The sequence below is a fragment of the Pinus tabuliformis genome, chromosome 9, assembly GCF_031772625.1.
Source record: "Pinus tabuliformis cultivar Carrire ecotype Pingquan chromosome 9, CPIR1, whole genome shotgun sequence".
NCBI classification, from domain to species: domain Eukaryota; kingdom Viridiplantae; phylum Streptophyta; class Pinopsida; order Pinales; family Pinaceae; genus Pinus; species Pinus tabuliformis.
In genome coordinates this window covers 1,618,045,991-1,618,071,969 of record NC_142307.1, presented here as the reverse complement: position 1 = coordinate 1,618,071,969, position 25,979 = coordinate 1,618,045,991, and the positions used below count along the sequence as shown (strand labels likewise).

At 41.9% G+C, this 25,979-nt stretch overlaps 1 protein-coding gene across 1 annotated transcript; it reads left to right on the top strand.

The window, feature by feature from the left end:
- Positions 1 to 4,022: 4,022 nt before the first annotated feature.
- LOC149154994 (glucan endo-1,3-beta-glucosidase-like) lies at positions 4,023 to 24,531 on the top strand. Its single transcript, XM_089444282.1, has 2 exons — positions 4,023 to 4,146; positions 24,242 to 24,531. The coding sequence occupies exons 1-2, from the start codon at positions 4,023 to 4,025 to the stop codon at positions 24,529 to 24,531; spliced, it is 414 nt and encodes a 137-aa protein (XP_089300408.1).
- Positions 24,532 to 25,979: the final 1,448 nt, after the last annotated feature.

Below are 25,979 nucleotides of genomic sequence, written 5' to 3'. Positions count from 1 at the left end.
GCAATCTTCTGTGAGGTTGGTTTGAGCCAGTACCCCAGGTATTTAAGCCCTCTATCCAAAGGATGGTTGGTGAATGGAAATACCTGGCATGCAGTGAATGATTCCTGTACTGATGTTCCAACCAGAGTGATGGAGGATTTTGCCTGGTTTACTTCCATTCCAGTGGCTTGTGCAAAGAGCTTTAGGATGCGGTTGAATGTAGTGATGTCCTGCATCCTTCCATCAAGCATGATCAGCACATCATCAACGAACAGTAGGTGTGTGATAAAACATTCGTCTGTGATCTTCAATCTCCTGAGAGTACCTGCTCTTTTGGCTGAGATGATGAGGCGGCTCAGGGCTTCCATCACAACAAGGAAGAGCAAGGGAGATAGGGGGCATCCCTGCCTAAGGCCTCTCTCAGAGTGGAAGAAGTGGGAGGCCGCTCCATTGATAAGGATGCTGAACGAGGGGGATGTGATGCATGCCATTATCCAATTGATGAAGAGGATGGGGCAGCCTAAGTGGATGAGTATCATTTTGATATAGAGCCAGCTAACTCTATCAAAAGCCTTGGAGAGATCAATCTTGAGAAGGATGCACTTAAGCCTTTTTGTCCAAATGGAGTGTATAGCTTCCTACGCAGATCCAATGGCTTCATGGATTTGTCTGTCTTCCAGGAAGGCAAACTGTTGGGGCCCGATGTGTTTGGATAAAATGGGCCTAATCCGATTGGCAATGATCTTGGAGATGATTTTATAAAGTACATTGCATAATGAAATAGGCCTGTAATCGTCAAATGATGAGGGGGAGTCTGATTTGGGAATGAGCGCTATAAAAGTGGTGTTTATTGCATCATAGATTTGTCCTGTCGCTCTGCTTTCCTCCACCACCCTCAGGATGTCCTCTCCAAGAAGCTCAAAAAAGGCTAAGTAGAACTCTATGGTCCATCCATCCGGACCTGGACTTTTTTCTCTCTGAAACCATTTGATGGTGCTCTCCAACTCTGCCATAGTGACTGGTCCTGTGAGAGAATCAATGTCCTCCTCCATTACATATCTGGGGAAATGTGATGCCACATTGATGATTTCTGCCAAATTTGTGCCCGCCGGATTCTTGTACAGTTGCCTGAAATGTGAGGTGCCAAGCTGTGAGAGCTTGTTGAAAGAATCAGCCACTCCTCCGTCTGGCATAGGAAGATTCCAAATAGTATTTGCCAGCCTTCTTCCTTTTGCGAAATTGTGGAAGAAACGGGAATTCTCATCCCCATCTTTGAGCCATACAGCCCTACTCCTCAGCCTCAGGGACTCCTCTCTGAGTTTCAGGATTCTGTGCTTCTGATTTTCGAGCTCCAATAGCCGAGATTTGTCCCCCATGGATCCAAAAGCCCGGTTCTGGTCATCTAGGAGGCCATGAATCTCTTCTTCTATATTAATGAGCTGAGCATCCTCTCTGATTTTCTTCTCTTTTGCCCATCCAATAGTCAAGTGTTTGAGCTCTGTTAGGTTTTTGACAAATCCTCTTGCCAATGATGCTTCTCTGTCAATAGGATGTGTCCTCCAGAAATTGGATACCAGGTTGATGAAACTCTGATCCTCGAGCCAGAGGTGATTGAATTTGAATGGAGATTTCGGCTTTGGAAGGGGGCCCATGATCTCCATAAGGATAGGAGAGTGATCAGATATGCCTCCCGATCCAACCCATTGTTTAAGACGATGGAGTTTTTGAATCAATGTCCCTTTGAGAATAAATCTGTCTAGTCTACGGGCAAGTGCAGCTTGTCCCACTCTCCTATTTCTCCAAGTTGGAAGGGGCTTCTGCATAGGGACGTCAACCAAATCATGTAGATCCAACAGTCTTCTCATGAAGTCTGTAATAGAGTCAATCTGCGCCATAGAGCCCCAGGATTCACTGTATCCCAGAGAGAAGTTTAGATCCCCCCCTATGATGATGTGGTCCAAGGACATCAATCTGAATCCCAGGAGATTTCTCCAGAAACTTTCCCTTTGATGGCATGGTCCATATATATTAACTATACGAAGATTCATTCCAAGCTCAATCGCAAAAATGTCCGCTCCCAAGAATCCAGGACCTCCCCAGGAAGAGTCCAGCCTGATGGAAAGTGGGTTGAAACCAATAGCCAAACCCCCAGATCGCCCACTGGCATCTGCTGCAATGAAATGCCATCGGGGAGATGAGAGACTGAGGGATCGAGAGACATCCTCAGCTGATCCTAGGGTTTCCTGGAGGAGGATGATGTCAGGATTTTCGACCTCAAAAAGTCGTTTGATGGCCAGTTTCTTGGGGTGACTGGCCAGCCCCCTACAATTGAAAGAGAGGAACTTCATGGGGGCCCCTGCTGAGGGGGTTTTGTGGCTCTAAGGACCCCATCAATGGTGGATTGGCGGCCTGAGGCAACTTCGGCCCCAGCGCGAATAATGGCTTTGTTAAGTGCCGATCTTCGGCCTCTGGTGATAGTGAGACCCATCCCAGGGGTAATAATGCCCAAACCAATCGAGGGAGCTAAAGAATCCGGAAGTGATGTGCGGGGGCGAAGAGAATATGAGTGAGGCTGGTGTCTTTTGGGGGTGGATTCTTTTGGGGGAGATGGAGCACGAGTAAGTGTAGGGGGGGCAGTGGATTGTGTCGAGGAGGGTGATGAAATAATGCAATGTGCAGAGATGACAGGAGCTGAATTTATAAATTCAATAGACTTTTCCAATACAGAAAAGGAAGAGGAGTGGTGATTTCCCGATGACTGTGCAGCAGCAGCCCGAGCCCGAGTCAGGGGAGGAGTGGAGGCGTCCTTCATTGTCTGATCCACTGCGCTGAGGTCGTCCTTATGATCTGCAGTCTTCAGAATGACAGGGGATGATAACGGAGAGTTCCTTCTGGACATTATAGGCGAATTCTTTGAAGTGCTGGCAGGGCTGTTTAGCAGGGGACAGTCCCTGTATAAGTGGCCCACTTGGTGACACTTATTGCATCTGAAGGGCACTCCTTCGTAATCAAGAATCTGCATCCGCTTGAGCTTCCCTGCATTCAGTGTGATCTTTTCCTCCAGGCCCTCCCTTGTGTCAAGGTGTACCAGAATTCGGGCAACCGTTTGTCTTCCCGTGTCCAAATAAGATCGATCATGGTCGAGATATGAACCCAGAGCATCACCAATGCGGGTGAAAGCATCTTCTCTCCAGAACTGGAGCGGAAGCCCGGGCAGCCGAACCCATAGTGGCCCAGCAGCTATTTGCTCCCTTTCCGGGTCGAAAAGGGGATTCCATCGCTTCAATAGAACCGGGGCCGATTCAATATGCCAAAATTTCTCCAGTACGGTGTGCGTGTGTTCCTCTTGTGCGAATCTGAGGGCGAACCATCCTCGTGGGAGGACCCGAACCGCTGGCAGCTGCGAGAAAAGACCTCCCCATATTTCCTGTACCCATTTCCTGAGTCTGTCCGAGGTGAAGGAGCGCCCCCGCACATGTCCCACCAGCATCGTGCGGGCATTGTTCATAGTTTCCTCGAAATCTGCCGGGTTCCCAAATTCAATCGAGATATCCTTCTGAGTAGCCTTCACACACCTAATTTTCCGTTTCTTTGATCTGGGGGCTGATGGATGCTCCGAGAGAGGGTCCGTGTTCTTTGTCTGAGCCGTGGGCTTAGAGACTTGAATGTTAACAGTAGGAGTGCTGAAGTATCCCGAAGTTCGAACCCCCGGAATTCGACAAGGGTCTTGCCCTAATTCGGATGGATTATTATGTGCCCTAGGAACGTTCTGAACAGGAGATGGAATGGCGTCAAAGATTAAGGAATCCGGCGAGAAAGAGGTGAGAAAGTTTACCGTACCTAGAGAGAGAGGCGGAGCCTCAATACCAATAGCTTCATTCGCGGATTCAGACGAAACCACCGGGGTCAATAGCTGTGCCCTAACTTCCTCAGAAACCGGCGGAGTGAAAACAGCCTTAGCATGGTTAGGGTTACTGAAAACCGTCTGTCCCTCGAACGGATCCTCGGTGAAGTCCACGAGGTCCGTTAATTGTTGATTCTCCATGGCGGTTAGTCTAAGTCCTGTCGCTCTCCGTGATCGGCCTGTCGCCCAGATGCGAGGCCAGCACCGAAACAATTGCGGGATCTGTGATAAACCGTTCCTTGACTGCGGTCTTCGAACGTGCGGTTAGACTCGCCGCTAAATCCCGACTCCGTCAGAGCTCCCCGCCATGACACATGTTGGAGCAAAACCGAGCAATCATGGGCTGGAAGACAGCCAAGCTTGGGGTGAGGATTTGTAGGGGGGTTGTCTATGGCATTAAATAGCCTTCCTCGGGATCTTCATCCCCAACTCCGAGCTCCAAAGGCCACCAAAACCAGATCTAGAAGGCAGCCAAGCAGATTTTGGAAGAAGCTGTCTACTCACAGTTTGGGCAGCCAAGTCCCATAGATTTAGGAGGCCAGATAGGGCCCTTGTGGTGTATAAATGTTAAGTCCTCAGCCTTCGGGAGGGACTTTTGGAAACTTTTGCATACTTTGCACTACAGTGCCGCTAGCTTCATTTTGTTCTCTTGTAGCCATTTTTGGCATAACTCTTGACTTATGATCATGTTTTGATAATGAGAAGCAGTCTGATTTTGTACCAACTTTGAGTTTTCTATAGGAGCCATAGCTCTCGGGGTTGGGCCCAACCTGAGAGCCCAGGGCTTCCTTCTTTGTACTGTTACCCTTTCTTTATGTATCGTGATTTTCCATTTATGCATTTGAAACGTGTTTCTGTTGAGGATATTTAGTTGTGTTGGTTAAATAGGTCATTGGTTATGAATAGAATTGCTTTAGATGATTATAATAGATTGGTAGGATAATAACAGATAAAGCTCCAAGAAGAGGGTTGACAACACTCTCAGTTTCACCTCATCCTTATTGGATCAGGGGTTGGAATTGCAGAAACAGTGTTGCCCCAACAAAAACACTAGTTTGCTTGACCATGCAATCCTTGGTGTACTGTTTTCGTTTGTAGAAGTTAGTTATGAGTTCAGATCTCTGAAATGTTTCTTTGCTTAAGTGATGTACATGGTTCTCTTTACAAATAAAGCTGCTGTTCATTTCTTTCATTAACAGTTAGAGTAGATTAGCTAAGATATTGATTGTGTGCAGGACTTTGTTGATTCGGTTAAATGTACACTGTGCAGGGCATCTCTACCACTCTCTCATCTGCCTAAGCTTCATCCAAGCCAACTGCTCCATCTGCTAGTTAGGTTACTCGTCTCACACCTGCTCTTTTGCCCACGTAACCCTACCTTCTTGCTCCTCCATTGTCTCAGCCGTCTTGAAGCCAAGGCAGCCTTCTACACCTTCTCACCACTCCATCCATCAGCCCCTGGGTCATTTCAGGCCCCTATCCTACCTCCCTATCCATTCATGCATCTTCCCTCACTCACCAATCCTCTGAAATCCACTTTATAAACATCCTGTAGAAATTTCTGAACATCCTGCAGAAATCTCTGAATATCTTGTAGAACCCCTGCAGACTTCCCGTAGAAGCTCACAAATGAGGTTTCTTGATAGTCAAACTTTGTGAAACTCTCCAAAAGGGTGTTAGGGGCTCCTTAGACCCTCTTTGAACCTTCCCAACCTTTTCCAAGCATTTCTCCTCCTCGATCGACCCTTGCACAGTAAAAAGCCAGTTAAAAGCACATGCATGATAATTCTAATAACTTACTCAAAAATACAAAAAGATGTTTTCTTTAGGTAGAGGTAGTCTAGACACATGTATTTCACCTTCATATAAGTAATGGCATCTCTTTTAGAAGTTTGCATTCTCTCCTTTGCATCAGTAGGATTAGCTGGTAGAATTAGGGTTTGCTAGGGTTTGCGTTTTCCTTCAGTTTTTCAATCTCTTTTTGCAAATAGATTAACTTCCTTCGAGTTAGCTTTCATCCATCAATTAAAAAGATTCTTCTAAGAGCTCATAGAAGTTGGCTTAAGCTCCTAGTGGACTTGTGCCAGCTGCGGCAAGAGCTAGTACTTGTGCATACAGCATCGTCGCTTCCAAGTTTGTTACGAACTACCGGGTTGATAAAATTAAAGAAGGGAGCCTCAGGAGATGCAGCATTATTGTTGCAATAATGGAGCCCACCAGAGTATAAGCATAGTTCCTTGTCTTGTGTCAATCTCATTAAAAAATGAAACAAGGAAGCTGAGGAGAGTTCCTTGACTTGTGTCAAGCTCATTAAAAAATGAAACAAGGTCCCCTGGAGCAAAGTTCCAATTCGAGCCTTTGATTAGATCTCGTAAAATCCCAGTAGAGTCTTTCACCTGATCTCATAAACGAACCTTCATTGCATCCACCTAATAGCCATGAGTAGTCTACTTAGGTGAATGTAATGAAGCTTGGGGGGCATGCACTTAGTGGTAAAGTTAAGTTTCCCTGTAGGTTATGTGAAGGGAATCGCCCCATTCACCTTTGTCCCTATCTAGACGAAGCTAAAAAGGTGTTGGATAATTGTCCCGCTTCATCGCAGCGACTTCCATCTGGTTACAGGAGACTCTCCCTTTTATCATGCTGGGGGTGTTGTGGAGGTAAATCCCCTCTGCCGACAGAGGCGATCCCTACTAGCCCAAATGGGGTCTAGCAACAATCAAACAATGCTAACATGCAGGTTCCTAATTGCAAATCAAAGACCGATGATGAGGGCCTACCTGGATTCCAATGCTAGTACTTGTAGAAGAGTCGTCGATCCCGTTCCTTTGCTCCGGCTGGTCACAATCCCCACGATCCTCGTGAACAGACACCTACACATGCAAAGAACGACACAAACACAAGCATAAAATCCAGTAGATGCAACTATATATCAGTTAGAAAGGATATAACTCAATCATCATTACAAAAGACAATAAGAGTGGAACCATAATGATAGTCGTCTATTATTGATAAACAACAAAGAAGAATACAACCATAGTTCTGACGTCAAATCCTCCTTTCACTGGGTGATCAGCAACACATGCCTTGCAGAGCTTGTTGGGAATGGGGAACAAGCCTCTCTCTCCTTGGCTACTTGGACAAGAATCTCCTCACTTTAGATTTAGCCTCATGGGAATGAATAAGGCTTCTTGTAGCATGAACTTGGCATTCTTAGACTTTGGGACTTAGAATTTGGAACTTGGAGACCCTATCACTCATCCCTAGCCACTAGCTTGTCAAAGGAAAAAAGACAAGCTTTTATAGATGGAGGGGAAGGAGATAAGATCAACCACAACATCCATGGGATTGGCTTTATCACTAAGAAGCTTCCATGAGAGGTGGAGAACCACTTCAATTCTATGGAGATTTGAAGCCAAACTGACCCAACTCAATATAGATTCCATTCATGAGTGGGTTAGGAAGAACCTTCGCAAGTTGGTTTGTTAAAAACTTTACCCAACTGGGTTGGCGCGAGTGCGACTCTGAGACAGAGCGCCAGCTGGCGCACCCTCTTTGGAGGATTTCCCCTATTGGCGCGAGTGATACACAGTGGAACCGCACTAATTGAAAAAGGGCTATTTTTATGGGTATTTTGTAGAAGGTGTCTTCAGGGCATATGAAGTACATACTCAAGGGGATACAATGCAAGTGTTTTCAGGTTATGTCACTTCTCACAGGTCCCAGAATAAGTCCTCCAATGTGCGGGAGAATGTGTAACAGGGATGGTGACAAATTACTGTGTAACAGATGCCCCCTAAAGCATGAGGACCGAGAGAGAGAGAGGGGTGAAATGCTTTACAAGAACATGGCCAACTGAAAACACTGCCACCGGAGAACCTGCAGGAAGAAGTACAACTGATATCTCAAGTACATGACGTATGTGGTATGGGCGCAGCCATCCATAGCAGAGTACATAAAAATACAGATCCAAGGTATGGGCACAGCCATCCAGTAAGGATCAATAAACAGACTCAGGCATGGTCGCAGCCATCCAGGGAATGAGTCATGTAATGATCATAATAACCCACAAAATCGCAACCTGGATCTCAACAGACAAAATCCAGGGTCTTGCACTCCATCTCGACCCGAACAAAGTACAAGTTCAAGCATGTGAATATGGGAGTCGCAGTCGAACATGCAAGAACATCGTCTGATTACCAGTCAATGATGAAAACTGTTAACAAATGCGAGAGGCACCACCAATAATGACAATGGTCCTCAAGGTACTATAGGTACAATCTACGGCATGCGAATCAGTGAGCCAGCGTCGAACACCCGTAGAATCATTTGATCGGAGGCCAATGATGAAAACCTCGCATCAAACACAAAGAACCTGCCATTGAGGCATGCAGGCTCCAAGGCACCGGAAGGGAGTCTCTAGGTCAAATTCCTGGATAATGAGCTGAAGTCGACAGGAAGTGACCTTGATCGAAGGTGGGCCATAATGTTTCCCACATCATTGACATGAGATAGAGAAGGATAAGATGTTTTGTGTGAGGTATCAGAGGGAGGTTGAGTATTCTGCAGAGGTCAACTTTCTCTTGAACATATTGGCGGCACGACAGTGGACTTGGCAGTATTTGACATTAAATGATTAGGGGTCATGGTGACAAGGCAATTAGCGGATGAGAGGTCAAACAGGATAACCCAAACCCAGGGAGGTAAGTGTAAAAACAAGATTAGATATCCCCACCCAGACACGAATGCAGACAAGTGCCATGTTCAAGAGCGACATACTGCCAACACGACAATAATTGTGGTTCCATTTTCCCCACCATTGCTGGCGAGTACCCTAGTTATTTTTTATCAACAAGCTTGATGGGGATAGCATATGCTTGAAAGGCGTCATTTCGACGGAATCCGATGTCATTAAGTCTTAACGAGTCTGACAAAGGAAAACTTGGTGTCTTTTCATGTTTAGAGAGTTTGAAAAGACAACAGAAAAGTAAACTCCAGGGGGGTCCTTTTTCGTAAAGTTGTGTCTCTCGAGCCCGAAAAAGTATAAAACAATGCTCGAAAGAACCGCTCGATCATTACGATCGAGGAGTACTTTTCATGAGTAGTGATTTCGATTTGAAAAAGTAAAAAAGCGATTGAAACCACGTCGCTTTGTAACCGTTAACGAACCTGAAACGACAAGGGTCTGACGATATTTTCGTCTTTACACGATCAGAAAAGGGTTTAAAGACGACCACCTCTCATTTACGTTTAACAAGTCGAGAGGAAAAACTCGGCAATCTTTTCGTCTTTAAACGGTTAGAAAAGAGCTGAAATCAAACCTCCATTTTTATTCTATTTAACGAGTCAAAAAGGGAAAATACTCGGCAATCTTTTCATATTTTACGAGTCAGAAAAGAGCTTAAAGGTGACTCATCCTAGAAGAACAAGTGGTATAAAGGGTAGCAACTGGTTCCGGCAATGGTGGAACTGCTCAAAACATGTAATGGTTAAGAGGCTGGCTAATAAAACCACTCATAACTGCAGTCCCTCAGGAAAGGTAAAACAACCAAGTGAAAGCATATGATTGGCCAAAGAGATGGTGGCAATGGAATGAAAACAACCAAGGCTCATTTAGCAGAATTTAGCAGATAAAGACAGCAATCACGAGATGTAAAATGGGTATGGGTTCATTTTTACACAAGCTTGAACCATGGAGAACTCTACTTGGATTCGGTTTCATGTTTACACAAGCTTGAAATGAAAAACTATGCTTGTTATGAGTTCACATGCCCCCAGCATAATGACGAAAAATGAGGTACATGCCCCCCAAGCTGCATTACATTCAACAAAGTGGATGGAATGAAGGTTCACTTTCGAGATCTTGGAAAGACTCGACTGGTATTTTACGAGATCTTAATCAAAAGACTCGATTGGGAAAGGGAGTTGTTTCATTTTTTAATGAGGTTGACACAGTAAAAGAACTATCCTCATAACCCTTGTTTCATTTTTTTTAACGAGCTTGACACAAGATTAGGAACTATGCTCGACCAGATCCAGTTTCATTTTTTAAGGAGCTTGACATAGGAAAGGAACTATGCTCTGTGCGAACTTCATCATAATGAACAGGAAGTCGTCACTTCCAAGAATGGCACTCCCGGTGGAAGGACAACATCTTGGAAGTTAGGACCCAATGCCCCCAGGACATTATGCATGACAACATCATCATGGGATACAGGCACGGGGTAGGTAGCCATGTAGTTGACTTGCGGTGGGGCAGACACAACCGGTGGATAAAAACCAGGAGGGGGTGGCAGCTGCGCAGGAGGCACCAGGGGACCAAAGAACGATAAATGATCTATAGTCACGATTCTTCCATTGTGTGGAAAGCAAACCACATGGAAAAGTGAAGAGACAAGGGCCCCCATGGCATAAACATAGTCACGGCCAAGGAGAAGACTGAAATCTAAAGCAACTTGGACAACCAGCACGTCCATATAGACGGTTTTGCCTCCCAAAGTAATAGGAAATTTCGGGAGGACCCCTAGAGGTTGACTGGTTCCCCCGTCAAATGATAATAGATTCTGTGCGACCGGTCCAAGCTGCAGGGAACCTAAAGCTTGCCATGTAGTGGAGGGCATAAGACTGACAGACGCACCTTCATCCAAAACAGTGCCAGGTACTACCTTATCATAGGCAAGTACTGTAATCTGGAAAGGCACATGGGATGGAAGGCGGAAGGTGGTCAGGTAATTCCAATCGAAGGAAGCGACCAGAATACTTGGTGGGGGAATCATATGATTGCCCCCATGCTCTATAGGAAACGAAGAAGGACCCTCTTCGGGAGCAGCTGGGATAGGAGAGTCATTTTAGGACTCAGGGGAATCTAAGGAGACGAGAAGAACATGGGCATGATGCTCTTCCGAAACAGAGTGATCGACGGGTGGTGAGCTCAAGTCGACACTCTTTTCTACCAATGGTTGGTCTGGAACAGGCTTGGCATAGCTTGGTTCGGGAAGAGGAGCCTGGACAAGAGAGGAATATTGGTCGATCTCTTTGTCAGCAGGGGAACAATCTACGGCTGCAGAGAGACGTTGATAGCCAACATGTAGTTGGGGTGAGGGAGCTGTAAGACTTTCCAATACAATGGAGGCTTTATCCATGAGCGGACAAAGGTGAAGGGGATGATTGCCTTCACAAAGTCTACAGGGGATTCGAATATTACCTTTTCCGTTACCATTGCCAGCTGATAGGGTAGCATCACCATGAGCGGCAGAGGATGATGAGGGGCAGGCCAGATCATGAGACCATACTTCTAAGATCCTGGGTATGCCAGGACAATTGCGAAGAAGATGGTCCTCCTTGCATAATCTACAAGGAAATTTGACCCTCTGCAAAGGAGTAGAAGGTGGCCCGATGGGAGGTGTACTTGAGGCAGTAGCTGCACTTTTAGCCTCTCCCTTAGGAGACTTCTTCTTCTTCATGTTCTTCTTATTCTTCTTAGCCACCTGGTTACTCGAATCCAGACTTTCACCAGGCGAAGTAGAAGATGAAGACGGAGAAACAGGCGAACAAGGGGAGAGGTCCAACTTAGAATCAACATGATGTTGTTCGGGTGGAGGAACTGATTGACCAGCAGTTGATACGGTAGGGACCAGAGAGGTTGAGAACAACCAAACAGGAAACCCAACAGTTAACCTAGGAAGGGACAATGTTGCCATGTAAGGAGCGCCAACATTTCTGAAAGGAGGAAAATGATCAGGATTCCCATCAGAGGGGGTGCCTGGGTTGGTAAACTCTGGAAAAGTTGCCATCACAAATGAGAAAGAACCCTACTCAAACTAATGCAAACAAGATCTAACCGGGTAAATGTTAATCGCGGCCAAATGAATTTTAAGATGCAAGGACATAACTTGACCTTTTCATTTTTTAAGAGTCGAGAAAAGGACAAAAAGATGACTCTAGTCACCTTCGAATGTTTAATGAGCCTGAAGTGACAAGTGCTCAGATGAGCCTTTTTCTTTTAGGGAATCCGAAAAGGGTCAAAAGTGACTACTTTGGAGAACTAGGCAAAGGGTTTACCAAACAAATCTGTAAAACTGCATATACACCTTGGCAATCATATGAAAACCAAGGACTTTCCGTACGACAATCAATCTTCCCGAATGCTGTGTTCGGTGCGTTACGGCTTGTAAGGCGGCCGACATGGCTTCCTATGGATAAACGATGATAACCTAGTGGGGTCTCCCCATATACTCGACGGTATGTGGGAGCTCAAATCCGTGCTAGACCACTGTTGCGTCACGGAAGGAGGAATCACCCAACCTTAAGTGAAACAAAAGTGACTAGGTTTAATGACGCCAGAGCACGTCTCTAGCCTAGACCTCTAAACAGTGAGTGTTACGTTCTAATGCGTTTTTAGGTTCATTCAGTTCATTTTAAGGTTGATCTTGTATTAGGTTTCGGTTTTCAGGCCTTACCATATGAAATCTCTCAAAATTGCCTAAATGCAAACTATATGCCAAAATATGTCATTCCATTCGATGAATGCTAGTTACGAGAGGGTTTGATATTTTTCACGCAAACGAAATGATCACAAAACAACAAATAACTTCCCCAATGCAGCTAATGGAAATTAACAAACTTTTCTTTAAGATCACTAATCACTAATCAAAATGAAAAGTTCTAATTCTCATTAACTAATACAAAGCAAAAGAGATTTTTTCTTTTGTTGATGGCAAAACGCACTAAACAACTTTGAGAAATGATAACAAACAAATTCTACTCAATACAAGCACATTCAGTTCCCTAAATCACCAAGAAAACCTCCAAAGAACAAGAAAAGTCCCAAAGACACCAATGAGCCGTGTAATCTAGGCTCAAAGTGAGACGAAGCGAAATTCAAGCGAAGACAAAGCAAGTCACCCAAATATCACAAAAAAACGATTCACAACCACCAAACAGGTGCAAGGGAGCAATCAAAGAGTCGACCGGACCACAAGAATATCAAAACACCTGAGGAAGGCTCGACACACAAAGCCACTAGATGCCCTATGGCTAGAAATGTGAAATCGATGGAAAAAAGTAAACACCCAAAGGGTAACGATCAAAGCCAGTCAAATCACACTCCAGCACACTCAAGTAGTCTAAAAAAGGTACCTAGAACAACAACCAAGCTCAGAGGGCTCACAGCCAAGCAAACTTCAAAATTTTCCAGGCCTGGCGCGACTGTCAGGCCGAAAAAGGCGCCTTTCTGGTATTGGCGTGGGCTGTCAATGTGCAACATGCGCCAACTGGCGTGACTGTAACGCTATAAAACAGTGCCAGCCGAGTTTACTATGGAAAAATAAAAACAAATGAGCCAAAGCTAAGTCAACAGTACCCAGGTACACCAAGGGGCAAGAAGCAATACAGGAATTCAACCCAGAAATCTAAACAAGTAGGAGAACCCAAGAAACAACCAAGAAATAAGGCAAGTTCCAAGCCATTCAGCTTGCAAGCCAAACTAGAGATGGATTGAAGTGGCGTTGATCTACTTTGCTAATGCAGAGCAATAGCGTTTCGAAGGCTACCTGGCCGTACTTCAGGCTCCGTCCAAAGTCTACAAATCAAACAACAAGACAAAACAAACAACAAGACAAAACAATCAACAAGACAAAAAGCCAACTCCCCAACAGAGTCGCCAAATTGTTGTGGAGGTAAATCCCCTCTGCGAACAGAGGTGATCCCTACTAGCCCAAATGGAGTCTAGCAACAATCAAACAACGCTAACACGCAGGTTCCTAATTGAAAATCAAAGACCGATGATGAGGGCCTACCTGGATTCCAACGCTAGTACTTGTAGAAGAGTCGTTGATCCCGTTCCTTTGCTCTGGCTGGTCACAATCCCCACAATCCTCGTGAACAGACACCTGCACATGCAAAGAACGACACAAACACAAGCATAAAATCCAATAGATGCAACTATATATTAGTCAGAAAGGATATAACTCAATCATCATTACAAAAGACAATAAGAGTGGAACCATAATGATAGTCGTCTATTATTGATAAACAACAAAGAAGAATACAACCATAGTTCTGACGTCAAATCCTCCTTTCGCTGGGTGATCAGCAGCACATGCCTTGCAGAGCTTGTTGGGAATGGGGAACAAGCCTCTCTCTCCTTAGTTACTTGGACAAGAATCTCCTCACTTTAGATTTCGCCTCATGGGAATGAATAAGGCTTCTTGTAGCATGAACTTGGCAATTCTCAGAATTTGGGACTTAGAATTTGGAACTTGGAGACCCTATCACTCATCCGTAGCCACTAGCTTGTCAAAGGCAAAAGGACAAGCTTTTATAGATGGAGGGGAAGGAGATAAGATCAACCACAACATCCATGGGATTGGCTTTATCACTAAGAAGCTTCCATGAGAGGTGGAGAACCACTTCCCTTCTATGGAGATTCGAAGCCAAACTGACCCAACTCAATATAGATTCCATTCATGAGTAGGTTAGGAAGAACATTCGCAAGTTGGTTTGTTAAAAACTTTACCCAACTGGGCTGGCGCGAGTGCAACTCTGAGACAGAGCGCCAGCTGGCGCGCCCTCTTTGGAGGATTTCCCCTATTGGCACGAGTGATACACAGTGGAACCGTGCCAATGGAAAAAGGGCTATTTTTATGGGTATTTTGCAGAAGGTGTCTCCAGGGCATATGAAGTACATACTCAAGGGGATACAATGCAAGTGTTTTCAGGTTATGTCACTTCTCACAGGTCCCGGAATAAGTCCTCCAATGTGCAGGAGAAGGGGTAACAGGGATGGTGACAAATTACTGTGTAACAGGGGGCATGTAAACCAATAGCAAGCATAGTTCTTTGTTTCAAGCTTTTGTAAAAATTAAATTGAATTCAAGCATGGTTCTTCATTTCAAGCTTGTGTAAAAATAAAACTGAATTCAAGCATGGTTTGTAGTTTCAAGCTTGTGTAAACATGAAACTGAATCCAAGCATAGTTTCCCATGGTTCAAGATTTTATAAAAATGAACCCATCTCCATTTTAACCCTCTTGATTCTCATTCTATCATCCTCTTCCATCAGATGAGCCTTGGTTTTTCTCCTTCCATCGTCACTATCTGCATGGCTGATCATACACTTTCACTTGGTTGTTTTACTCTTTTTGAGGAACAGTTGCAATGAGTGGTCTTGTTAGCCAGCATCTTCACTTAAATAAACATGTTTTGAGAAGTTCCAAAATCACTGGAACCAGTTGCTACCCTAGATACCACTCATTCCTTAAAATGGAGTCCTCTTTAAGCTCTTTTCAGACTCTAGAAATATGAAAAGATTGTCGAGCGCTTGTCCTTTTTAGCTCGTTAACGAATTGGAAATGATATCTCTCTTGTATTATTTTACACTTTTTCGGGCTTGAGAGAATAAGTTACAAAAAGGAATTTGTGGATTTTTATTTTTGTCCCCTTTCAAACTCTGTAAACATGAAAAAGACTGAGTTATCTTTGTCGTTAAACTCGTTAAAACATCAAATAGTGACAAACTTGTCCATCTAGAAAAGATTGAGTTTCACCTTTGCTAGACTTGTTAAAACATCAAATAGCGATGGATTCACCCGAAGGGTGGAATTATACAACAAGCATATTTTATCCTCCTCAAGCTTGATAAAAAATAAAGTGGTACTGGTGAGCAATGACTAGGGAAAATGGAGAAAGGGGAAAGCCACTTTATGGTAGCAGGTTTCTCTTGAACATGACACTTTCACTCCATCATCGTGACTATCTGGGATGGGTTATTAGCTTGATGGTTATCATAACATTGGTCTATCATACCATCCATCACTTTGTTTTGGGTCAATGCTACCAATTCATTTTAGTGTCACCGATATGTTCAAGAGAAGTCATTCAGTCAAAATTCATCCTTTGAAATACCATAAACCTTCATTTTCATGACCGCCATTCCTGAACCTTTTATCGTTAGTCAAATTCCATCTCTAAAATCACTACACTCTTTTCGTGTAATTGATGTGGGATACATCAAGGCCCTGTTGCGATGAGTCGCTTCTTGTCGACATCAACACATTATCCAAGAATTTGACTTAGAAACACCCTTCCAGTACCCTGAGGCTTGCATGCATCAATGGCAAGTTTCTTGCTTCTGGAAATAGGTTAATATCAATGGCCTTCGACCGAAATACTTTGTATGGTGTTCGACATCAAATCATCCATTCACACCATGCAAAATGTATTGCAGTACCTTGAGGATCATTATCATTATCGATGATTTCTGTCGCATCTGTTAACAACTTACATCATTGGCTGGTAATCAGATGGTGTCCTCCCATGTTCGACTTCAGATCAGATATTCAGATGGTTAGGCTCGTACTTGAGCAAACGATTGAATGAGATAAAAGACCCCAGATCTAGTTTCATCCATACAGGCTACAATTTCAGGAGTACTAAATCATATGTACAATGGCTTTACACTGATAGTCATTCTGATCATGGGTCTATATCTGTAGACAACTGTTTATGTACATCTAATGAAAGTTTATAAGTTGAGCATGGGTATGCCTTCCCTCGGCAATTCATCTAAAATCAAATATCATGATATGCGTATTGTAATTGATGTAGGTCACCTTCCACTTCGATACCTTCTCATCACATCATAAAGCATTTCATTCAAAATTGGCATTTTTTCGACTTCATGCTTTAGGGGGCAGTTCTTATAGATCCATTTGGGCATATCAATCCCATCATCTAGATCAGTGTTTTAGGGCTCATCAAACCCCAATTTCAATTGCTACATGCCCTAAACAAGTCACCCCTTTGAATGCTTCCTTCCTAGACAATTTCATGACTTGAAGACATCCATAAACAACCTCTAGAGGGACCAGCACAAGTAAGCCCTTCTAAAGGTGTGCTGCAGAGCAGTTGAGTCCACTGCCAGGGTGCTCTGCAGAGCACTTAGGCTTCCTTTCACCTGCACTGGGTAAGAATGAGCGAAATTGACATAGGGTTTGGGGAATATTCTTATCTTTTGGAGTCATCTAGAAGGTTCCCTCACTTATCAACTCCTATGAGCTTGAAATGGATGAGCAATGAGTTAGGGTGCATCCTATCCTCTCATCTGATGCAGGAGCATATGAACACCTTAGTGGAAAAAAATTAGAGAAAGAAGACACATGGACAACCACATGGACAACCAGGCCAACCATGAACTAAATTCAGTTAATGAACAAAGTTCAGTTAAAAAGTCAGTTAAAACTGAATGTATGTATAACAAGATATTAAGAATTCATTAGTGAATCAAGAAACGAGAGAAAAAACCTGTGCGTGTGAGACATCGTAAAATGTAGTTGCTGGAGAATTCTTGATTAAGGCTGAGATGCCTTAAATTGTAACCAAGTTTGTAAATAAGGAAAATGCGTCTTTGTGAATTTATAAGGAAATGCGTCTTTGTGAATTTATGTCTGTGTATTTTTTTTTGTTTGAATTGTTTGCCAGCAATTTAGATTCTCTGCAGCCATCGCTGAAACGAGGAAAGCTCAAAGCTCCAGGAGACAAAGGCTCCCATATGTGTTGTGATAAGGGCAGTCGTGAACTTGAAAAATTGGATGAAAGGGGCACGAGAAGTTGGGGCTTTGCATCGCCAGGTCTTGCTTCGAACTCGTTAGAGCATATTTTAGATTTTATATCTGGTTCATTCTTGAGGGTAGTTGTGATCACCACGACTATCATTCCTAGAAAACTATAATGAGAAGATCAGATAGCGCAATTTATGTTGGCAAGCTTCCTGGTGACATACGTGAGAGTGGGATTGAAGATTTGTTTTACAAGTATGGATGAGGATCACTACAGGAAGGATGAAATTGCCACTCTTGGAGGAAAGGCGTGAGCGAGTAGAACATCTCTAGTGCATTTTATGGTCGTCTGAAAGAGATTTGGGAGTATCATAGATGCCATCCTATTGCAGGTGTTATTGAATCTAAAGATCCTGTTATTGAAAAATCACATTATTTCCGTTTCTAAGTTATGCAGATACTTAGCCATGGATGTCTGGACAAAGTCACATGTACTGTGTTTGATCTTCAAATGAAAAGTTATACGAAGTTGTAGTCAGTATCAAGGGCAGCTATTCAAGATTTAATTGGCAGATCTGAATGTGTGAAGTATGTTGAAGAAGGAGAGGCAACAAGAATCCATAGCTGAAGCAACAATAGCAAAGAACCCCGAAAATAAAGTGCGTGTGTGGATGAAGAAAGATGAGAACGTCATCATGCATTACCATCCTTGTTTGTTTTGGCGAGTGCCTTCAGTAATTCCAAATAAGGCAAGTGAGATCATGAGAAGCATTGCGGATAGGCTTTGTGGGCCCATAACCCATAGGCCTCAAGAACAATTTATTGGGGAAATGGGATTTTGGTTCACCCAAAAATCTTGTCCTCATCATCATCCCTTCCTCCATGGAACTAATTCTAAGTATGGAAGGCCATTCAATGCTACCATTTATGAAAAAACCTCCTTTATCTTCCTATAAATTGACCACTCATCTAAGTGATCAGGGGTTGGATTATGTTGAATTGTAAGGAGATAATGCTGTTATGAGATTTGGCTTTAGAGAAAGTACTGTAATGCTACAAGTTTGTCATGCTTTTGATGTGATGTGGATGGGATCCAAGCTAAAGGAATGGCTTTGAATCAGACACTAATGGTTGTAATTCCTTCTTCTATCTAATAAAGTGTTTGAACCTTTCTCCCATATGTTTGTATTGTTTCATAATGCTTATATGTGTGAATTGTATCTAATTCCTTTCACTTGTATTCAATAGATCGTGTGCTTTAATTGATTCTTTGTTTTCTGTTGTGTTTATAGGTACTTCTCAAGCGTATTAAGTGTGGGAAGGAACGACGGGATCGATACAAGGGAGATGAGAGGAAAGCAAAACTACAAGTAGGTCTTCTCATCTTATTGACATCTTATCTATTGTTTATAGGAAAAGTCTCACGTCACTTTGGACAACATTGTGGACGTTGTCAACAAGTTAACTGATGGAAAATAAAAACATCATGCCTTCTCCTCCTCATATTGGTTTCCACGCTAACTGCAAATATGTTTTGTTGCGGACAGAATTGTACAAAAATTCAGGCGTATTTGCAATCTTGTGACCAATGTAACAGACAAGTTGTACAAGGAGAACAAAGAATAACTAAAGGCTGACTAGTTGGAAAGAAGTTTCATAAGGTTTTGCATCCAAATTATGTAGAGATGATGAAATATATTGTAGCTGAAAGATTTGTCCAGAATGTTATTACAATTTGACAGATACACCTTCTTCCATTGTGAATTCCGCCAGTGTCGCAGGGGGCTCCACGTTGTTGTTGTTGCACTGGAGACACCCCCCACAGGGTCCGGTGGAACATTTCCCTCTTTCGTCCTTGTCAAATGTCCATAACATGCGTCCCCACATTTGGCTCGACCATCCACTGGGAGATTCAATTGTCATACTCTGCCTGGGCCTCACCTCGAAACCTGTGCTGAATAGCTCCTATGTGCCTGCACCCACCTAGATTCTCGGCCATACCATATACTCGCAACTATTCACTAGCGTAAACGACAATGCCCACACCCCTACCACATTCAATAACCACATCACCTCAATATTACATTACTTATATTTCTAATCAACAACTTAAGTTACTAAAGGAACAAGCTTACAAACATTTAAGAAGGTAGTTTAGTTTAATTGGTTGTTTGATGTAAATAAACAAATAATCTACTGTCGGTCCCCAATAAATCCATAAAACAAAAAACACAATATTGAATAGAAATATAATTGCAACATATTGCATTTGCATTGTCTACTTCCAATATTATTGCATTTTGCATATTTGTCTACTTACTTCTTCTTCTTCATCTCATCTAGAAGGCGCCTCTTATGACCAACGCTTACTTTGGATATCTGGTTGCACTCAATTTTTTAAACAGAATGTCCACCCACCCACCCAACTCAATTTAAACTCATATTGGACCCCTAAAACTTAGGGATAACATATACATGACTTCAGAAAGACTTCTAACTTGAAATTCCTAAGCTAATTAAGTTAACTAAACTTAATTAACTATTTACAAGTTGTTATGAGAATAGAATTCAATTTTAATTCTTGGTTTAATTCAAAGACAAATTAAATTGGAATTTCTTGTTGCCATTTCTAAACAATTGCGTTGCATGAGTGGGCCTAGGAATCTTGCTGGTGAATGGAAGAATACACGGTAAATCCAAGAGGTGGTTTGATTTTTTTTGGGCCCAGTAATCGCGGGCTTGGTATATGAGATAACACATGGAGAGTAGGCCTCAAGTTAGGGCATAGTAATCCGGGTTTGGATTGCGGTAAAGCTTGAGATATTGCGGTAAAGTGGTAAAATTCCTCACGGTGTAGGTGGAGAAATATAGTGGCATCCATGCTTGTTTTTGCCTAGTGATCTGGTGGAGATCATGATAAAGCTTGTTATTACATGTTCATTATGTTGCCTAGTGATCCGAGATGGATTACAGTAAAGCCTGGTTTCTATTGATCAGGGTGAGGAAGTTTAGCCTCGCTATACCCCAATTGGTTCTTTCGGTTTGAGTCCCACATTCATGCTTGGAATATCGCACGAGGGTGAATGGCTAAAGAGAGATTTGGCTCATCCATTCTATGGTCAGGTGGAACTTGGTAGTCCCATCCCAGGTTTGGATTTTGCATCATTAATCAAAGGTTATTTCTCTTTGTATTTCTATGAGTATTATATTGGTTTATATGTGGATCATATGGTTGTGATTTCATTAGTATTTTTGCTACTATTATGTTGGTTATATATGTGTTTTATGACAGTGGCTATTTATGGCTCTCATCAACGTTTTACTTGTAAATGAATGGAAAATGTTTCTATGACCTACTAGATGATAATACAACAATTGCTAAGAGGGAATAATGTTTCTTCGCAACTCTCAGATAAGTATGAGATTCCTATGCTTCAATATGTTGTTTACACCTGTAGATTACATATTTGTGATATGTTTGACGAAATGCTTGTCATGACTAGTAGGGGAATGGTTAAGAGCTTGTTCAATGATTTGTTTTTGCATCATTGTTTCCCTGATATTTTATTCTTATGAAGATGTCATTCAATTCTCTGCGGTGAACTAGGATCAGGGCTTGAATCAGTGGCTTAAATCCGGGGAACTTTGGCACATAACTGGAAAGAATAGTCCCCGAATGATGGCATGCCTATAGCATGAGAGCATCCAAAGCCCCTTGGATGCTGGCAGGCATATAGCAAGAGAGCGTCCAGAGGTCAAGTGATGAAAAACTTTAGTGGGACCCAAGGGCTAGCTTCCTGAAGTGTTGGGATCGTTCTCAGGGGTCTTGTAGCTGATGTGGCAGGTTTGTATGTTGTGTTTCTATCAATTCCACTTCCTTAAGGTCACCTAGGAGGTTGAATCATATCATAGTAGCCTCTCGTCACATGTTTACCTCGGTTGGCCGGTTACCTGGGTAGATGTGGGAAGAGGGAGTTAAATTTCATAGGGAACTTAGAGAAAAGTAATTTTTATAGCAAGATTTTTTTTTTATACCTTTAGATTGAACAATTTTTTTGGATCAATTCATTGGATATCATTGCTAGGGATGTTGGGAACCTATTTAAATATGTATTTATTACAAGATATCTATATTTTCACATTAACAACTCAGGTAACATCATCAAATAACTCTTGAAAAGAGGTTCCTTATGCACAAAACCAGGATAGTGATGTATTTAAGTCAATGCCATTTCTCTTGTTTCTTGCATGGTTGAATGAGTTTTACAAGATATTTAATATCTTTCCTCCACACTTTTGCAATGAACTAACTCACAAAAAATAACATCTTTACTAATTCTCTTTTCATTTGCATATGTATCAAAGAGAGGGTCCATGGAATCCTCGTTTATGTAGATTGTCATGAGTAAAGATTTTGTTGTGAGCAAGAATCCAAATGGATATATGGATAGGTGGTGATCAATATCCCCTTCAACTAATTTCTAGATGAGGGAATGGGGTGATAGGTTTTGGATAGTTAAATATTTCAAATATTCAATGCTCATAAATAGATTCCCCCTGGGGGGGGGGGTGCATCCTCTTCAATATTTGGCTCATTTATTTAAGGGAGATGTACCCTTTAGTTGAGATAGATGCTAGTTCATCTTATTGCATAACTCGTTAGGAGGATTTAAATACTTGCATCTGGTCCATTTCAAACCTAAAATTAATTAGAGTTGTCCCATTATTTATTTATTTTTATGTGTGGTTCACGAACACTGGAGATCGGTGGTCGTTACATCCACATAAAATATTCAGGCATATCCACGTGAAGGGATCACTTCCCACCAACTCAGTAGTGGAGCCTAACCCCAAGAACCTCGAGGATATCTGATGATGTGACGTTCCATTACCGAGGTTCTTTAATGATGAGAACTCGAACAATTGAGCTAATCCTTGGGGCTATTAGAGTTTTCCCATTCAGAAAGATCAATGAGAAATTTGATATCCTGATTTAATATCTATACTCTTATATATTGAAGGAAAATCCCTAAAGAAAGGGATGGAAACCCATTATATTGTCTTCCCATACTTTGGTTTGTTTCATGATACCTAGAATCCACGTGAAATGCTTCTGGGTGCAGGTATGAATGCTTTATGGAGATACTAAAGAGGGGATCAAAAGATCATTGGCACTTGATCATCCAAGGTTCTAATATGTTTTTCTCTGAAGTATCTACGCTAGAGAACTTCTTCCCACTATTTATATTTTACTTGTCACATATCTCCATAAAGTGCTTGGCTCCCTTTGCTTGATTAGACAATATAGGATCTATTATTTGCAAATAACATCTATTTAAGGGAGCATGAACTTCTTTCCACTATTTATAATTTACTTGTCACATATCTCCATAAAGAGCATGGTTCCCTTTGCTTGATTAGAAAATATAGGATCTATTATTTCCAAATAACATCTATTTAAGGGACCATGAACTATTTTATAGTTGACTAGATGGAATTTATTTTTCTTTTCTTCCTTGCCACATGAATATTTTAATCTCTAAATTCGTAAAGATTGTGTGAAATGCATTGGCAGTGTGATATTAAAAAACTCTGTATTTGTTTTACACTTCCAAATTTGTTTCTGGTTGGAAACCGTTGTGCACTTGCAGTATAATATTCCAGTGCTAATTATTTCCATTAAGAATAGTCAAGAATCTAACTGGGCCTAACTCATGCATTGCCCACGAAAGCTGAAGAAGGCGTTGCAAGGTTTTTTTTAGAAATCTCCTAGAAAGATTTGGGTGACTAGCGTTGGCATGCGATTAACTAGCAAAGATGATGATCAGTTGTTTTGTACTTAGTGTCCTAAAGCTGGTTGGTGAAACCAGGTTGTATCATTTTGGTGAAACTAAGTAGGTATCATTACAATCCAGTGATTTGTATTTTTTACATGCAAACATTGTAACATAACTGCACTAAATGAGAATGCGGTTTAATAAAATATGTCATCAATGGTTTATGCATTTATTTTAATGAGATGTGCTAAATCAAAAAGAAATTATAGTGTCACTGCATAAATATATGTATTTATCTATAAGTTGGTAGTCAAGAGCAGGGTTGTTATGTAGTGTTTCTTCTATAATACTTCATGTTTTGTTACTCTGTTAAGACTTTGATCTAAATGGTTGAGCAGGAATTTATAGCTCAAGAAACCGCATGTGAAATTACACGTTAATTATAATACTAGTTCAGGAAAAATGGCTTGAGATGGATCTCTCTCCGCGTATCCATATGAATGAAATTTAATTATATAAAAAGTATGTATTATATTTTTATGGGATTGTTAATAAATTTGATAATTATATAAGTAAATTAATTAATTAATTTATATAAATATTATTTTTATAAATTTGTACATTCAATATAAAATTCAATTATTCTTTCTCTATTTTTTAAATCCATATAAGAACAATTTTGATGCAATAAGTTCACTTTTATATATTATCTATATAAGATAATTCACAAATTAATTCATAAATATAACTTCATAATTTTTATATGTTGGTTGTAATTTTGAAATGCAAGTTTCTTTGCACTAATGAAGAATTGTATGGAACTTAATTGGCTTGATCAGACCCCTGTTTTACACCTCAGCAAGATCCGTCGTGCTTTGTCCTTGGTGAGAGTTCACCATAATCCCCCGATTTCATTTAATTGGTGCATGATCGATTCTCAATTTACCCAATAATGATCTTACATAAAAAAAGATACAAAGCAATATGCTCATAATTTTGAGGTGATGTACTTATCGAATGTGGCAGGGGCGCGGGCGTCGTCGTTGATGCTAATAAACCATTGCGAGTACACTATATGGCCGGGATTCCAGGCGAGCACGGGCACAGAGGAATCCAGCATGAGTTTCGAGCTGAGGCCCAGGCAGAGTATGACAGTTAAGCTCCTAGTGGATGGTCGGGCCACGTGTGGAGAGGCACGTTGTGCACATTCGATGAGTACGGAAGATGGAAATGTGCCACCGGCGGGGGTGTCGCTCCTGTGCAATGGCAACAGCGCGGAGCCCCCTGCGACACTGGCGGAATTCACATTGAGCTAAGGAGGTGACGATATGAGGCTGACGATCACATTTGTAAGTTTATGCGTGGGGGGTCGCTCCTGTGCAATGGCAACAACGCGGAGCCACCTGCGTCGCTGGCGGAATTCATGTGGGAGATGGCTTTGTATCTTAAATATAAGTATAATGCATAATGCAGGTAATAAATCGATTATAAAATGATATTCAATATATAATTGGCTTATAATATAATTGGCTTATATTACTCAACATTTACTAGTTTAAAACAACTTACGGTTTAAGAAAAAGAGATTAACCATGATCTACTCTGAGCTTTATTTTTATTTATGAACATGGCAGGGATGGTACTGTGTATAACTACGTGGTTAATGACAGAAAAAATAATTTTAAATATTTTGGAGGCTGTCTGTGAAATAAAGATCCTGCATAAAAATACGTTAGCCAATCATAAAATTCAAACGGGTCAAGTCAATAAAAATACGTCCACCCAGAGAAAATAAAGTCACTCCTTTCTACCTAACAGAAAAGAGTGAATTCTGAATGACTCCGTTCTGGGTTTCGACTACTCTGGTCTCAGCCCTCTATATAAAGGCCTCCAGTGTTCTTTCTTCCAGCGCAGAGAGCATTCCCCTCCTCTTCGATCTTGCGTATTAATTGTAGTTGTATTCTGTTTGAGATCTGTTGGAATATTAATTCCAACTGCAGGCGTTGTGGACAACGACTGCAAAATCGTGGACAGCGACGGCAGGCCAAATCCGCCATCAACTCAGCAAGCACGCAGCACCTAAAACCGCCTCAGCAAAACCACTTAAACTTATCGGACCGCCTTTGGTCATCTGGCTGTTTCCGGACAGTGGACTCCGATACAATGTAATGCAGCCACGTGGTCCTCTACATACGTCAGCAGAACTGACTTTTCGGACGCTAATGTTCAGCACAAAGGAGCCTCCCGAAATCTTTGTCCACCGTCCGATTCACTTCAATGTTCTCCGCCGTCCATAAATCAAACCTGCATACGAACCTGCATCGAATTAATTACATTGCGTAGAGTAAAATTAACATTTGGTTGACCGCAATTTTTTTTTATTAAGGCATTTAATGAAATCTTCCTGATCGTAGAAAGTTGGTAGAAGTTCTTTTACGGCACGTAAAGTAATTATGTGTGTTCGTTTTATGTTTTTACATATGTTTGTTTTAAGTTTTTTTTGAGATAACGAGTCAAAGTGAAAAACGCTTGTGGTTGTAATGTTCCTTTCTGCAGCAGCGAAAAACTATGGTATTGCATAGCAGTGCATATGAAAAATAAAAATGGGGGAGCGCATATATGTGTGTTGACCATTTTGTGTAATGAAAACATAACGAATGAAAAAAATGAGAAAGGTGAGCTCGCTGCAGCAAAAGAGAACAGAGAGAAACTAAAGTGTGCACAACAGTGCAAAAGAAAAAAAAGGCGTTAATGAAATACAATG